The following is a 16,141-nucleotide window of genomic DNA, read 5'->3' as shown; positions in this document are numbered from 1 at the left end:
AATACAAATACAAAGAAATACAAATACATCACACTGTATGATAACGCAACAAGCACATCAGACGACAGTACAAGAGAAAGGGAGAGGGATAGAAGACAGTCTGACACAGCAAACAATTCATTCATTCAATATTTATTTGTTGTTGGTTTTATTTACTTCAATATTTGTTGACTTACACTTTCAAATTATTCTTATTTATAGTAACAATATTACTATTTATCATGTATTTATTTCTCTATTCAAGTGTCTGCAATCCATCTTCAGCACAAGAATACAGCACAGTTAGTTTTCAATGACTTGAGATATTTGCACTTGGTAAAAATAATGAAGGTGCAAAATACACATTCATATTCACATTCACATGCAAACGAACACACATCCCAATGACACAGAATATTCCACTGTGTAACCAACGCCCATGACACATATGCAACCTGCATGCACACATACACACACAACATACAAACACACACTCCATGCACACACACAGAGATGGAAGTCTATCACTAAACTGGCAACACTTTTTCTCTCCTTTTTTTCAGTAATCCAGGTCTGGATTCAACACTTTTTTTTTTTTTTTTTTTTTTATTGAGATGTGTGTGAAATAGGGATGGGTGGTTGCACTTAAGTTGGTTAATTTATTTTTTATTGAGATGTGTGTGAAATAGGGGTAGGGTGGCTACACTTAAGTCAATTAATGACAATCTGTCTGCCTTACATTTTTCTAAAAGAACTTTGTTCTTCTCTCCCTGTTTTCGGTTGTTTTTTTGTTGGTGTTTTTTTTTGTTTTTAATTTGGTTTTCTCAATGAGATTCTATGAACCACCAGTGAACAGATAAGCAGCAATCTGACTCACAACAAGACTTTACCACTGGGAGGAGACCTGTCCATGGAAAAGTGTTGTTGTTCAAGTTGAACAGACTGACTGCACTCTTTGTTTCTAACAAGGAAACAGATAATAAGGATGGAGTGTAACCATTGTCCATCATGTCAAGTTTCCTTGATTTAGCTCTGGCACAGATTTCCCTGCGTCTCCAATTGTGTTGCGGATTATTTGTCATTATTTTTTTTCAAGTTTGTCCAAAGAGAATGTGGCTTTATGGAGACCTAGCATTGATAGCTACCTGTGGACTGCTGACACTGGGACTGTGGAAGACTAATAGGCATTGTGGCTGTGCAAAGCTAGAAAATCCTTGGTAACTTTTAGTTGTCTTGGGGATAAAATGGTCCCACAGCCTTTTACGGCCATCACAGCAGTGAATTCATATCAACTGTGTCTAGGTCTCAACACAGGGAGGTGGGGCCCAATCCTCTCCTTCCAATGACTGAACCTTCCCCAACCAAAGTCACATAGATTCAAATAGATAAAACAATCTACTTGCCCATCCCCCCAAAAATTTCTTCTTCTTCTTTCCGTTACACGACCAGCATCGACTTGCCTATGACTCTGTCGTGGTTCATGCATGCTGGGTATTTTCATGTCTTCATAACCCACCGGACACTGACATGGGTTACAGGATCTTTAACGTGCGTATTTGATCTTCTGCGTGTGTATACACACGAAGGGGGTTCAGGCACTAGCAGGTCTGCATATATGCTGACCTGGGAGATCGGAAAAATCTCCACCCTTTACCCACCAGGCGCCGTTACTGTGATTCGAACCCAGGACCCTCAGAATGAAAGTCCAACACTTAAATCACTTGGCTATTCTGCTTGCCCTCCCCATCTAAAGAGACGTTTAATGAAAAGAATCACCAGCTGAGCAATGACAAGTCAGCAGACATGATTCATTACAAGTGGTATGTTGGGTTTTTTTTACAGGATAAGAGGATGAAGTTGTTTCATTACTAGCAGTAAGAAGAAATAAACAGTCCCATGTACCTCTAACAAATACAGCTATTCTGGAACAGCAGGCATGTATGTTCCATGTAGAGTTTGCTCTTGAAACTGTCACAAGTACAGCTAACAGAACAGCCGGGAGACAAACTGCACAAGCTGCAGAGAGAGCTGGAGAAACTGACAATAGACCACTGGAAAGTTCCGTGTTTACATAAATTATAAAGGCTTACATGACTTATATGATCTGTGCTCTAAAACTTGATTGGCTCTCCGAAACTGCAAGCAACAAAGGCGACTGAGAGAGACAGAACGTGCGAAGCAGCAGGCTTCTTTTTTTTCCTTCGAATTTTTGCTCCTTTGTTTGTTTTTTGATTGTGCGTACGATGGCACTTCATCGTACAGAGTTTGGTTGTAGCTATGGAGGCTATCAACTGAAAAAATGGGGGACAGGACCTGCTTGCTGCTTTTGCCTGTGTCGATCACCTTTGGCATTGCTCATGTATCAGTATGAGTATCAGTAGCTCAAGGAGGCGTCACTGCGATCAGACAAATCCATATACGCTACACCACAACCACATCTGCCAAGCAGATGCCTGACCAGCAGCATGACCCAATGCTCTTAGTCAGGCCTTGAGAAAATAATAATAAATTAAATAAATTAATGCTCATGATTTCTAGTAACAATTTGAAGCGCAGGCGCAGGATCAAAGATGGCCGTGGAACTCTCCAGCAGTCTATTCTCTAACAACAGCAACAACTCAATATATATATATATATATGTGATAGTCGTGTCAGACTATGACTATCAGAACAGCAGAGGAGGCAACTGCTGTCCTGACTATTTGGTATAGAACCTGATTATAGTGGAGAGTGTCTTGCCCAAGTTACATACCCACACTCTCGGCCAAGAGGGTTTTAGGACAATCGGCGTTGGGATGGTTCCTAAAGGTCAACTAGCCCCCAAGACTGCAGCACTAAGAGCCAGTGCAGTCTTGCCTCCTAGTTTGAGAGTCATAGTCCTCCACAAAATACTAAGCTGTAAATGATTTCCCATTGCAATGGAAAATCCATTGATAATACAGCTTTCACTCTGTTGATGGCCTAACTGTAAAATCATGTCAATAACTCTACATTCATAGTAATGATCATAACAGATCTGCAAGTATAATCTGACAATGCTCTAATGACAGCAAAAACTCTACAGTCCAAGCTATGATCGTAAAAGATCTGCAAGTATAATCTGGCAATTCTCTAATGACATTACACAACTCTGTACACTCCACGCTACGATCAGAACAGGTCTGCAACACTGAGATGGCCAAGAAGCATCTGCAAGTATAATCTGACAATTCTCTGAGGACATTACACAACTCTCACAACACCCCACACTATTATCAGAAGAGGTCTGCAATGCCCTCTTCCAGGAACCGTTTGTAGATGGCCATGAAGCGAGCGACAAAGGCCTCCAGATGGTAGATGGCCTTCTGGCCACTCTGCAGGCGATGTTCGTAATGTGCAGCGCTCTGCACCACCTCCGTCTTCAACTCTCCGTCACAGTTCATCAACAGCTCCTGTAGAAGACCCTGCGGACATATATAGACCATTGTCATCACCCTAAACATCATCGCTGTGTTTGTATTATCTTTTATAGACCATTGTCGTCATCATCCTCACCATCCTCATCACTGTGTTTGTAGTATCTTTTATAGACCATCGTCAACACCATCCTCATCATTATCAGTGTTTTTATTATATTCTATAGACCATCGTCATCAACCTAAACATCATCACTGTGCTTGTATTATCTTTTATAGACCATTGTCATCATCATCGTCATCATTATCACTGTGTTTGTATTATATTTTATAGACCATCATCATCACCCTTAACATCATCATTTATTTTTCTTCATTCGTGGGCTGCAACTCCCACATTCACTCGTATGTATACGATAGGGATTTTACATGTATGACCGTTCTTACCCTGCCATGTAGGCAGCCATACTCCATTTTCTGGGGTGTGCATGCTGGGTATGTTCTTGTTTCCATAACCCATCAAATGCTGACATGGATTACAGGATCTTTAACATGCATATTTGATTTTCTGCTTGTGAATACACACAAAGGGGGTTCAGGCACAAGCAAGTCTGTACATATGTTGACCGGGGATATCGGAAAAATCTCCACCTTTTACCCACCAGGTGCCATTACCGAGATTTGAACCCAGGACCCTCAGATTGAAAGTCCAAAGTTTTAACCACTCGGCTATTGCGCCCATTCAGGTTGAAATTTTTCAACACGTGTATGTGCAGACCTGCTTGTACCTGAACCCCCTTCGTGTGCATACGTAAGCTTAAGACCAAATACGCACATTAAAGATCCTGCAATCCATGTCAGCGTTCGGTGGGTTATGGAAACAAGAACATACCCAGCATGCACACCCCCTCCCCAAAAAAAGACTATGGTTGCCTACATGGTGGGGTAAATACGGTCATACACATTAAAGCCCACTTTTGTACACACGAGTGAACATGGGAGTTGCAGCCCATGAACGAACAAGGAGAAGACCATCGTCATCACCCTCAACATCATCCCTGTGTTTGCATTATCTTTTCATTTATTTTTCAATTCTTTTTTTTATTTTTTATTTTTTTTTTTACTTTTATTCAAACTGAGGCAGGCTCTCAAAACATGACAGAAATTTGGATTATGTGTCAATCTGGCATCCGCTCCTTTTTTATATGATTTTTTAACATCTGTATTTGTATTTTGTATTTGTATTTCTTTTTATCACAACAGATTTCTCTGAGTGAAATTTGGGCTGCTCTCCACAGGGAGAGCGCGTTGCTACACTACAGCGCCACCCTTTTTTTTGTGTGTTTTTTCCTGCATGCAGTTTTATTTGTTTTTCCTATAGAAGTGGATTTTTCTACAGAATTTTGCCAGGAACAACCCTTTTGTTGTCGTGGGTTCTTTTACATGCGCTAAGTGCATGCTAGCACACGGGACCTCGGTTTATCGTCTCATCCGAATGACTAGCGTCCAGACCACCATTCAAGGTCTAGTGGAGGGGTAGAAAATATCGGCGGTTGAACCATGATTCGAACCAGAGCGTTCAGATTCTCTCGCTTCCTAGGCGGACGCGTTACCTCTAGGCCATCACTCCACATGGGATAATACTACTAATAATAAGAAGACTATCAAAGCGTAACTTTTATAATGCACAATTACCAGTATAAATGCTGCTCAAAGCGCCCAACATCATCCAGTTAAAAACAAACATGATATCAAAACATCATAGAAGCTCTGTCGACTTAAACACCCTATACAATCACACAAGCAAACAAATACCCGAATATAAAAATACAGCAACACATTTCCAAACCCATTAAATTGTCAAGTTGGAGATGCTGGGATTAAAATGAAATACATTAAAAAGAAAACAACATGTGCATGCACACACACACTCACAAACACCACAAGCAAATACACTGTTACACACACAAACACCACACACACACAAAACACACTAACACACACACAAACACCACTCACACACACACGCCCGCGCGTACACACACACCACAAACACACACACACACAAACACCACTCACACACACAAACACCACACGCACACATACACCACACACACACACACAAACACACAACCAAGTTGTTCTACCAGTGTCAGTTCAATGGTCTCAGCACTGCAGTAAGTGTGTCTCACCTTCATAATGACGTCAGCTGGGATACAGTGACTCAGCAGTTCGTACAGCCTGCCTCTGGCTTCCAACAGTCTGTTGACCCAACACAAACATTCATTAACACACACACACACACACAACAAACACCACACACACAACACACACACAACAAACACCACACACACAACACACAATATACACCACACACAAACACCACACACACACAATAAGCACCACACAAACAAACATTACAAAAACACTCCACACACATGCACACACACTCACAACAAACACCACACACACACGCACACGCACACGTCACACACAAACAAACACCACACACACATCACACATGCACACACACACACACACACAAAATTATTTACTTGAGATACAAGATTTTGATCCATCACTTTCAGCCATCAACACACCCCAAACTGGTGTATCATGCCTTTCAACAGAACACAACCAACCAACTTGTGTATCTGTGTGCCTAACTGAAAGACACTGGAAACAAACGATGCGCTTTAAAAGGCAGCTGTCAGTCGGATCTACCCAGGCAGACAGCCATCCTGTTGTGCAAATGACTCCGTGTTTGTAAAGCGCTCAGAGTTCAGTCTCTGTAGGTGTGGTGAACTTGCATGGTTACAGGCTGTACTGGCCTGTCAGGTGAGGTGGACCTGTTAGGTGAAATGGACCTGCAAGGTCACAGGCTGTACTCACCTGTTAGGTGAAATGGATGTGTCAGGTGAAGTGAACCTGTTAGGTGAAGTGGACCTTCAAGGCCACAGGCTGCACTGACCCCTTAGGTGAAGTGGACCTGTTAGGTGAAGTGGACCTTCAAGGCCACAGGCTGTACTGACCTGATAGGTGAAGTGGACCTGCTAGGAGAAGTGGACCTTCAAGGTCACAGGCTGTACTGACCTGATAGGTGAAGTGGACCTGTTAGGTGAAGTGGACCTTCAAGGCCACAGACTGTACTGACCTGATAGGTGAAGTGGACCTGTTAGGTGAAGTGGACCTTCAAGGCCACAGGCTGCACTGATCTGATAAGTGAAGTGAAGTGGACCGGATAAATGAAGTGGACCTGTTAGGTCGAAAGGACCTGCAGTCACAGGCTATTAGGTGAAGTGGACCTGCACTATTACAGGCTGTACTGACCTGATAGGTGAAGCGGACCTGATAGGTGAAGTGGACCTGCTAGGTCAAGTGGACCTGTTTAGGTCAAGTGGACCTGATAGATGAAGTGGACAAATAGGTGAAGTGGACCTGGTAGGTGAAGTGGGCCTGCTAGGTGAAGTGGACCTGATATGTGAAGTGAGGTGAAGTGGACCTGTTAGGTGAAGTGGACCTGATAGGAGAAGTGGACATGCACTATCAAAGGCTGCACTGACCTGTGTGGGGACTGCTCCTGCACGATCATGGTGGCTGTATCACGCAGGAACACCTCCCAGTCTGGCTCCGACACCTCCTGGTCCGCACTGAACGGGTACCTGAAACACCAAGCACGCCTTTTACCTGAAACACCAAGCACGCCTTTTACCTGAAACACCAAGCACGCCTTTTACCTGAAACACCAAGCACGCCTTTTACCAGAAACACCAAACACTCCTTTTTCCTGAAACACCAAGCACGCCTTTTACCTGAAACACCAAGCACACCTTTTACCTGAAACACCAAGCACACCTTTTACCTGAAACACCAAGTACACCTTTTAGGTGTTAGCACACCTTTCACCTGAAACACCAATCACACCTTTTACCTGATACACCAAGCACACTCTTACCAAAAACACCAAGCGCACCTTATACCTCAAACACCAATCACATATTCTATCAGAAATAGCAAGCACACTTTTCTTCTTTCTTAATTCTTTTGCCACCAAATTTCTGTGTGAAAAAAAAAAAACACCACGAAAATCCCCAGTACCAAATACTTTAGAACCAACGCTCAGGGTCACATGATTCAGTCAAGGGGGCAAGTTTCCTATCATGCTGGAAAGTTGGCCACAGCTGTCAAAGGGAACAGACACTGACTGACAGTGTGAACATGCCATGTTATGTTGGAGGGGGAAAAAAAGGGGGGGGGCGGGAGGAGAAAGCGAGAAAAGAGATTAGATACAGACTGACAGACAAGGGTACACAGAGAGAACACAAAAGAGCTGTCAGATTAGGAAAATCTATATCATCATTCAGTCTTGTATCATCATCGTAGATGAACAGACTGTAAATAAATAAACCTAAACCTTATATTATGATTTCAAAGACTCACATGCAGTACAACAAAAAAATCAGAACTAATTATTTACCAACAACTGCTAAGTGCTAAACAACATCATAAAGAAGTGAAAGAACACTGATTAGAATGGCTCAAAAGTTCTAAAAAGGCAGTGTAAAAGAACCAGTCTGTGTGAAATTCTGCACAGGTGCTATTCCACTAACTTTGCATTGCGTCCTATCCACACACCAAGCACAGATACCAACCCCTCGTTCTCTTTCTACAAACAATTTTTTAGGAACATTTTCCTGCTGGAACCTGAACCCCCTTTGTGTGTATATGCATGCAGAGGATCATATACTCACATTAAAGATCATGTAATCCATATCAACACTAAGTGAGTTATGGAAACAAGAACACACTCAGCATGCACACCTCCAAAAACAGAGTATGGCTGCCTACAAAGGTGAGGTAAAAACAGTCGGGAACATAAAAGCCAAACCATACATATGCGCGCACGTGAAAGTTGCTGCCCACAAACGCAGACGAAGAAGAAAAAAGACAAAACTCAGATATGCAGACAGCTGGTAACACCAGCATACAAACACTGACGCTCAGTCTGGCTCTATGTTGAAGTGACTCCTGTCATCAGTACGGGGCATTGTAAGGTGGTGCCCTAAGTTTATTAAGTCAGAACAGAAACAGGCACAGCTGAACACCACCAAAGTGACTCAGCAGCAGTGCAGGGGTGCAAAGTCTCCTCTAGTGTGTGGCCTCTTGATGACCTAACAATTGACAATACCCTGCAAACTGCTGATGCTCACACTGCGATAGATGAACCAGAGTGTGGGGCACCTGGAATAAGCAGTGAAGGAGTAATGCTACAGAAATGGTGCAGATCATGGGGCACACTGACTGGAATGTAACACTCGCCTGTATTTTCTGTCCCTTCAGTAGACCTTGAGTGGTGGTCTGAATGCCAGTCAATCAGATGAGACAATAAACTGAAGTCCAGTGTGTAACATGCACTAACCACACGTAAAAGTACCCACAGCAACAAAACAGAATGCCACAGAAATGGTGCCACCCCCACCCCCTTGCCCCCCCACCCTCACCCCCCTCCCCTCCAAAACAAAGAAGACAGACGTACTGTTGCACTTTGCAGGCTTCACACATGAGGATGGCACGGCGAAGGTTGCCACGGCTCTTGTCTGCGATCCGCCTGGCCAGGTCCCCCGGCAGGTTCAGCCCTTCCTTCTTGCACACCGCCTGCAAGATCTGCACAATCTGCAAAGACAGCAACAGATCTGCACAATCTGCATAAACAGCAACAAATCTGCAAAGACAACAACAGATCTGCACAATCTGCTGACAGCAACAGATCTGCAAAGCAAAAGATCTGCACAATCTGCAAAGACAGCAACAGATCAACATCTGCACAATCAGCATAAACAGCAACAGAATCAACATCTGCCCAATCTGCAAAGGCAGCGACAGATCAACATCTGCACAATCTGCAAAGACAGCAACAGATCAACATCTGCCAAGACACGAACAGACCAACATCTGCAAAGACAGCAACAGATCAAAATATGCACAACCTGCAAAGACAGCAGCAGATCAACATCTGCACAATCTGCAAGGGAAACAACAGATCAACATCTGCAAACTGCAACAGCAGCAACGGAACAGCATCTGCACAATCTACAAAGACAGCAACATGTGCACAATCTGCAAAGGCAGCAACAGATCAACATCTGCACGGGAAGCAACAGGTCAGCATCTGCATAATCTGCATAGAGACAATATAAACAACACCAACTAAACAAAGGTGTATGTGGAGTGGAGTGTTGGCCAAGTGCTAACGCGTCTGCCTAGGAGGGGCAAGAGAATCTAAGCATATTGATAAGAATCCCACACTCTCCCGTAATTTCTCTCCCTTCAGTTGACCTTGAGTGATGGTCTGGATGCTAGTCATTCGGATAAGACAATAAACTTAAGTCCAACGTGTCCATGCACTCAGCGCACGTAAAAGAACCCACAGAAACAAAAGGGTTGTCCTCAGCAAAATTCTGCAGGAAAAATCCACATTAATAAGAAAACAAATACACCTGCAGTCAGAGAAAAAAAAAAAAGAAACAAGAGAGGCAAGGCCTTCAAGACTCATTTGTGATAAATTAAGTCCCCTAGCATTACTTACAGAGTAATTTCCCTTTTTTACTATATGCACCAAAACGTTTGCAAAATAAATAAAAATTCCATGCTTAGCAAAAGAAGTTCCTGTTTGAACAAAAAAATGATAATAATGACTCCTCTTGTTGTTGTGTCAGAATAAGAGGTCAAAGTGCCAAGTTTAGAGAATACAAAAAATATAAATATAACAGTAAATGCAGTTTGCATATAATTAGGCTTCTTTTTTATTTTTTTGTGCCCATCCCAGAGGTGCAATATTGTTTTAAGCAAGATGACTGGAAAGAACTGAATTTTTCCTATTTTTATGCCAAATTTGGTGTCAACTGACAAAGTATTTGCAGAGAAAATGTCAATGTTAAAGTTTACCACAGACACACAGAGACACGGACACACACACACACACACAGACAACCGAACACCGGGTTAAAACATAGACTCACTTTGTTTACACAAGTGAGTCAAAAAAGTGGGGCTACAGTGAAGCAATACACTCTCCTCAGAGAGAGAGAGCAGCCTGAATTTCACCCAGAGAATTCTGTTGTGAAAAAATAAATCTTTTTTATAAAATACATAACTAAAAACAAGCAGCCTCAATTTCACACAGATAAATCTGTTGTGACAAAAGAGAAATACAATAAAATACATAACAAAAAACAAGCAGCCTCAATTTCACACCGAGAAATCTGTTGTGACAAAAGAGTAATATATAACAAAATACATAACAAAAATCAAACAGAGAAACACCTCGTATAAAAAAAACCCACCAAAGCAGACAAACAAAAAACACCCCATATACATACAAGAGCACCGAAACAAATAAACAAACATGGAACACCCCCCTTGTTCACACACACCTCATCCTCAGAGGGGGCGGCCACACGCACACCCAGGCAGCGACTGCGGATGGCGGGGATGACTTTGCTGGTGGAGTTACACACCAGGATGAGGCGACACGTGGCCGTGTACTTCTCCATGGTGCGTCGCAAGGCGTGTTGCGCGTCGCGTGACAGGCGGTCCACCTCCGTCAACACCACCACTGAAAGAGAGACCATGTACTTATTGCCTGATGAGAGACGTGTATGTGTTTTCTGATGAAAGAGAGACGTGTATGTGTTTTCTGATGAAAGAGAAATGTGTATGTGTTTTCTGAATAAAGGAACAGTGATGCTGAGGGGAGAAAGGTGGCAGAATGGTTTAGACGCTCAGCTGCCAATACGGAGAGTCCGTGAGGGTGTTGGTTCGAATCCCACTCTCAACCTTTCTCCCAAGTTTGACTGAAAAATCAAATGCAGCATCTAGTCTTTAGGATGAGACGATAAACCAAGGTCCCATGTGCAGCACATACTTCGAGCACTGAAAAAGAACCCGTGGCAACGAGCATCAAGAGTGCTACGTTCTCTTGACTGCACTAATATAACCAATATCTACCAATTTAAAATCAACAAACAAAACTGAGTCAGTCAGAACTGTACACAGTCCCTATTCTTGCACCCCCACCTCAGTACACAAGCAGACACTTTGAGAGAAAAAAAAATACAGACTGGGGGTGATATGGAGGGCAGGGGAGGTTCTGTAAAACTGTGAAGCCACATCCTTCTTCCAGCCACAGCAGAGACCCACTTCACCAAACATGCAACAATATCAAAGGCACAATCATCCACCAACAATTCTTTCGGCTTCAGTTTTCTCAAGGAGGCATCAATGCATTCGGACAAATCCATAGACACACTACGCACCATCTGCTAGGCCTGACCAGCAGCATAACATAACGCACTGTCAGGCTTTGAGTGCATGCATATATTTGTGTACTTATCAGGGTGGATTTCTTCCATAGAATTTTGCCAGAGGACAACACTCTCGGTTCTTTTTTCAGTGCACCAAATGTGTGCTGCACACAGGAACTCCGTTTATTGTCTCATCTGAATGACTAGACACTCATTTCGATTTTCCAGTCAAACTCGGGAGAATGGGTAAGAACTGGATTCAAACTCAAGCCCTCACAGACTCTGTATTGGCAGACGAGCATCTTAACCATTCTGCCACCTGCCTCCCAACAATTCTTTGGTGAAGAACAGTGCTGACATTGCCTTCAGTGGAACACCAACAATCTTTAGTTTATACTACCAGCATCTGTGCACTGACACTGAAGAAGTCCACCCAAACACAGAAAAAATTATATAAAAAACAACTGGCATTTCTAAAGTTCAACTCTTTCACCTCTTTGTCATCATTGTTATAATTATGAACATTTACCCCTAATCCTGAAAACAAGCAAGCAAAGAAAAAAAACACACATGTATTTATCAAAAAGGATAAACTGGACACAAGATACAAAACATTAATAAATCATTCACCCCTTCCCCCCACAGACACGCCCAAACACACACATTATACATTCTCTCTTGCCTAAGGACAGACCAGCACCATACCTTTAAAATCCTTCTGAGAACTGGAGTCCAGCTGATTGACTTGAGCCACATTCTTTATCAGCTCCTGAATCACCACTCGGTCCTGGATGCCAACATCACTGAAATCCACAGACAATGGACAGTTCAGTTCAGTTCAGTTCACTCAAGGAGGTGTCACAGTGTTTAAACAGATCCATTTACGCTACATCACATCTGCTAAGCAGATGCCTGACCAGCAGTGTAACTCAACGGGCTTAATCAGGCCTTGAGGAGAAAAAAAAAAAGGAATGGGATACATAAACAAATAAATGGATGAGTCATCATATTAATGAATGATTTTGAATAAATAAATAAATCTAAAACTAAAATAGAATAAGTATAAGCAAATAGATAAAGAAATAAGATGCAATGTAGGGGAAAAAAGCAATAATAATAGATAAATAAATAAGCAAATAAATGTAATTACACACAGACATACACACACACATACATGCATACAAAATATGCAGTCTCACAGATATGAAAGCACAAACAAATGTACACAGGCCCAGCACTACATCAGTATACAGACAATGGATGATCATGAAGAACATGTTTTTTCCCCTGTGCACTGATCACACAAAAGCTCTTCTCCCTCACCAAGCATAACGCTAAATTTTTTTTTTTTTTTTTAAACAATTTAAGTGAAACTTTCCGAAGTTTCATCATCATATTTTGTTGTTGTTGTTTTTTCACTGTTCCTTTCCATCAATTTTAACAGGAAGATTTATCGAGTTAGAAATACATATAAAATTTTTTTTTTTTAAAGACAGCTTTCTGGCAATCATTCCAGTATACGCTAAACAGATGTCCTGTACTTTATGACAATGTATTTTCATATATATAAAAGTGATTTTTAAGTCTGACACCAACAAACAGCAACTGTACCTTTTTTTTCTTTTTAACTTTTTTTTTTATTTTTTTTTTTTTAAGTGACTGATCAATCAGAAATCATTACATCTATAGTGTATATACAAACAAGACCCAAGCATCTTATTCTCAACATAGCTTTACCTGGGGTTGACCTCTATGTGATAGTTGCTGGAGATGGACACAATCTCCAGTTTTTTGTTGGATGGCGTGGTGAAGTTGTTGTGCTCGATGCGCAGTTTTTCCACTCCGGACCCGTACAGCTCCCTAAGGATGCACATCACCCTTGTCTTTTTGCCAGCACCAGAGGGGCCATACACCAGCAGGTGAGGGAAATCTCCTCCATGAACCTGAATCCACACACAAAATACTAGACAGTTTTATTTCATGAGACTTCACTCTTGTACTCTTTGAATTTACCTGTAAAATACTTAGACCTCTCTGTTTGTTTTTTTCTTAGCAACACTGGCAAGCAAAATGATTTGCTAGCCACTATAGGGTATGACTAAAATGCAACATCCGAGGGTATTGTTTTGTTCAAAACTTTGAAAGCAAAACACACGCACAACACACACAAACACGCATACGAACACACTTAATATACATGTTAATGTACTTGTATATTATTATATAAATTATGTACTTTTATTTCAAGAGTACACCGTTGGACACACACACACACTTTGCATTTAGAAATTCCTGGATATGATACATGCAAAATGACATATGCAAATGCAAAAATACTATCAACCAGACAGGATAAGACAGTAAAATGGGGTAAACTGACAAACAGAAAAATATTTATCGTGGAAAGAGACAGAGAAACAGAAAGTGAGCCGGAATGCGATCTTACCAGCTTCTTTAAATGCGACGCCTGCTCCTTGTGAAAATCAAGCTTTCCTAATGTTGTAGGACGATATTTATCAACCCACAAACTCATGCTTGCTCTATAATTATTCGCAACAAAAGGAAATCCCAGAAGTTTCTTCGTCTGCTTGACAACCTCGATCTTCCCGCGGAGAATGTTCAAGGGGAGGAACTCGTCATAGCACTGCAATCAAGCGAGCACACTCTGGACGACTGAAGTCGAAAGCATACCAATCAGATCAGCAGTAAATGAGAGGCTTAGATTTGTCATCAGTTAGCCTACTCTGTCGCACCATCATTTTCACGTTCACGCACATGTATACACACACACACACACACACACACACACACACACACGCACACACACACGCACATGCATTCATCCTCCCCCTAAAAAAAAAACCTTTTTTTTTTTTTTGTTTGTTTTGTTTTGTTTTTGTTTATTGTTGTTGTTTTTTGGCTGCTTGGTTTGTTTCTTATATCAATATTTTGATAAACGCATTCTGTTTCAACATCTGTTATTAGGAATGGTGACCGACCACTGATCACAAGGAACAATAAAAATAAAGCTATTGTGAGTTGTTTTTTGTTGTTGTTGCTGTTGTTTTTTTTCCCTGGTACCATCCATTCTACACAGTCTCCTTTGTGTCCACAGGCTTTTAAAAACCATTTTCATACACAAAAGGTTCCACTGGGGAAAAGGCATCTCAGTGTAAAAAGGCCAAAATATCCTCAGCACTTATGTCGTGGATGCAAAAGCAAAATTATTGCAGAAGCCTCAGTGCATCATTCCCCTGAGTTTAAAGCCACCACTAGCTGCACTCTCTGGGGATTTTTTTTTTTTTTTTTTTTTTTTTTTTTTTAATATATAACTTTTCAGTCTTTCATGAATCCTCATTTTCAGTAGTGTTAGTAGCATTTAAGTATTGTTATGAGACATAATCATTGCATGAAATATGTGCTGAATTCTTTGAGAAAAGAATTAAAGAAAAAAAAAAAATAATCAAATCGGATAATTAACTGAAACAACGCGCCGCAGAAATGTTGCAGACTGGAGAGAATCTTACACCGAATGTGCAATGGCCCTTCTGCGGGATGCACTTTCCACAGCTTCCCCTCAGCTTGTTGCTGTTCACATGAAAATAATGATAAAACAGGGTTTCGAGCTATTTTCATTACCAACAAGCAACAACACACTCAGACTTCCAGACCGTGAAATCGATACCAATACTTCATGTATTGCAATACCTGACATTCATAAATGATAACGAAACGTGTGTGATATTAATGAACCCTTCACACAGTGTGTGCGTGTGAGTCAGTGTGTGTGTGTGTGTGTGTGTGTGTGTGTGTGTGTGTGTTTGCGCGTTGTTATAGGCTGGGAGGGGTGGGGGGTGGGGTGCGTTTCCTTGGCGAATATGCCGTAAACACATGTACATGTGTGTTGCTGTAAAGCGTTATTTACGTTCTTTGTGTTTTTTATTTGTATTACATTTCACCAACATCAGTATTACTTCAGCCTGATACATTTCTTAATTTCATTTAATTCTCAAAAATATACTGTAAGGGTAAAGCTGAATCTGTTTGTTTTTTTTTTGTTTTTTTGTTTGTTTTTTGTTGTTGTTTTTTTTGTTTGTTTGTTTTTGTTTTGTTTTTGTTTGTTTGTTTTTCGTTTGTTTGTTTTTTGTTTGTTTGTTGTTTTTTCTGTTGTTTTTTTAATACAGACATTTTGCCAATTAAGATAAGTTGATTGATATAGTGATAATTTCGCCTAATGTGCAGATGATTTTTTTACTCCAAATAATGTATCCATATTTGATAGTTTTAACTTTACATTAACTGAGTAATGAATTGTCTCTTCAATAAAACTCCAAAGGTTGTATACAACTGGGCATTCACAAAAAAAAAGTGTTCGATGGAATTTACTTTGTCACAACAGTAAGCGCAGTTGTTGTTCATCTTCTTTAATTTTCATTTTGTTTAGAATTATATCAAATTTTGTTG

The 16,141-nt window shown here is 41.1% G+C and overlaps 1 protein-coding gene across 1 annotated transcript; it reads right to left on the bottom strand.

Moving 5' to 3' along the window:
• Positions 1–565: 565 nt before the first annotated feature.
• LOC143298972 (replication factor C subunit 3-like) lies at positions 566–14,295 on the bottom strand. Its single transcript, XM_076612027.1, has 8 exons — positions 14,124–14,295; positions 13,415–13,620; positions 12,383–12,480; positions 10,808–10,989; positions 8,911–9,047; positions 6,938–7,036; positions 5,567–5,636; positions 566–3,422 (listed from the first exon to the last, which is right to left on the bottom strand). The coding sequence occupies exons 1-8, from the start codon at positions 14,208–14,210 to the stop codon at positions 3,234–3,236; spliced, it is 1,068 nt and encodes a 355-aa protein (XP_076468142.1). The 5' UTR covers positions 14,211–14,295; the 3' UTR covers positions 566–3,233.
• Between the last annotated feature and the right edge of the window lie 1,846 nt (positions 14,296–16,141).

This window comes from Babylonia areolata, chromosome 24 (genome assembly GCF_041734735.1).
Source record: "Babylonia areolata isolate BAREFJ2019XMU chromosome 24, ASM4173473v1, whole genome shotgun sequence".
NCBI classification, from domain to species: domain Eukaryota; kingdom Metazoa; phylum Mollusca; class Gastropoda; order Neogastropoda; family Buccinidae; genus Babylonia; species Babylonia areolata.
This window is presented reverse-complemented; position numbering and strand designations above follow the sequence as displayed.

Excerpts from the sequence above, each read along its gene's own strand:
- LOC143298972 (XM_076612027.1), bottom strand. The coding sequence starts at position 14,210 with ATGAGTTTGTGGGTTGATAAATATCGTCCTACAACATTAGGAAAGCTT. Across the intron at positions 13,621-14,123 it reads CGTCGCATTTAAAGAAGCTG|GTTCATGGAGGAGATTTCCC; the intron begins GTAAGATCGCAT and ends GTGTGGATTCAG. Across the intron at positions 10,990-12,382 it reads TTCTCAGAAGGATTTTAAAG|TGGTGGTGTTGACGGAGGTG; the intron begins GTATGGTGCTGG and ends TCTCTCTTTCAG.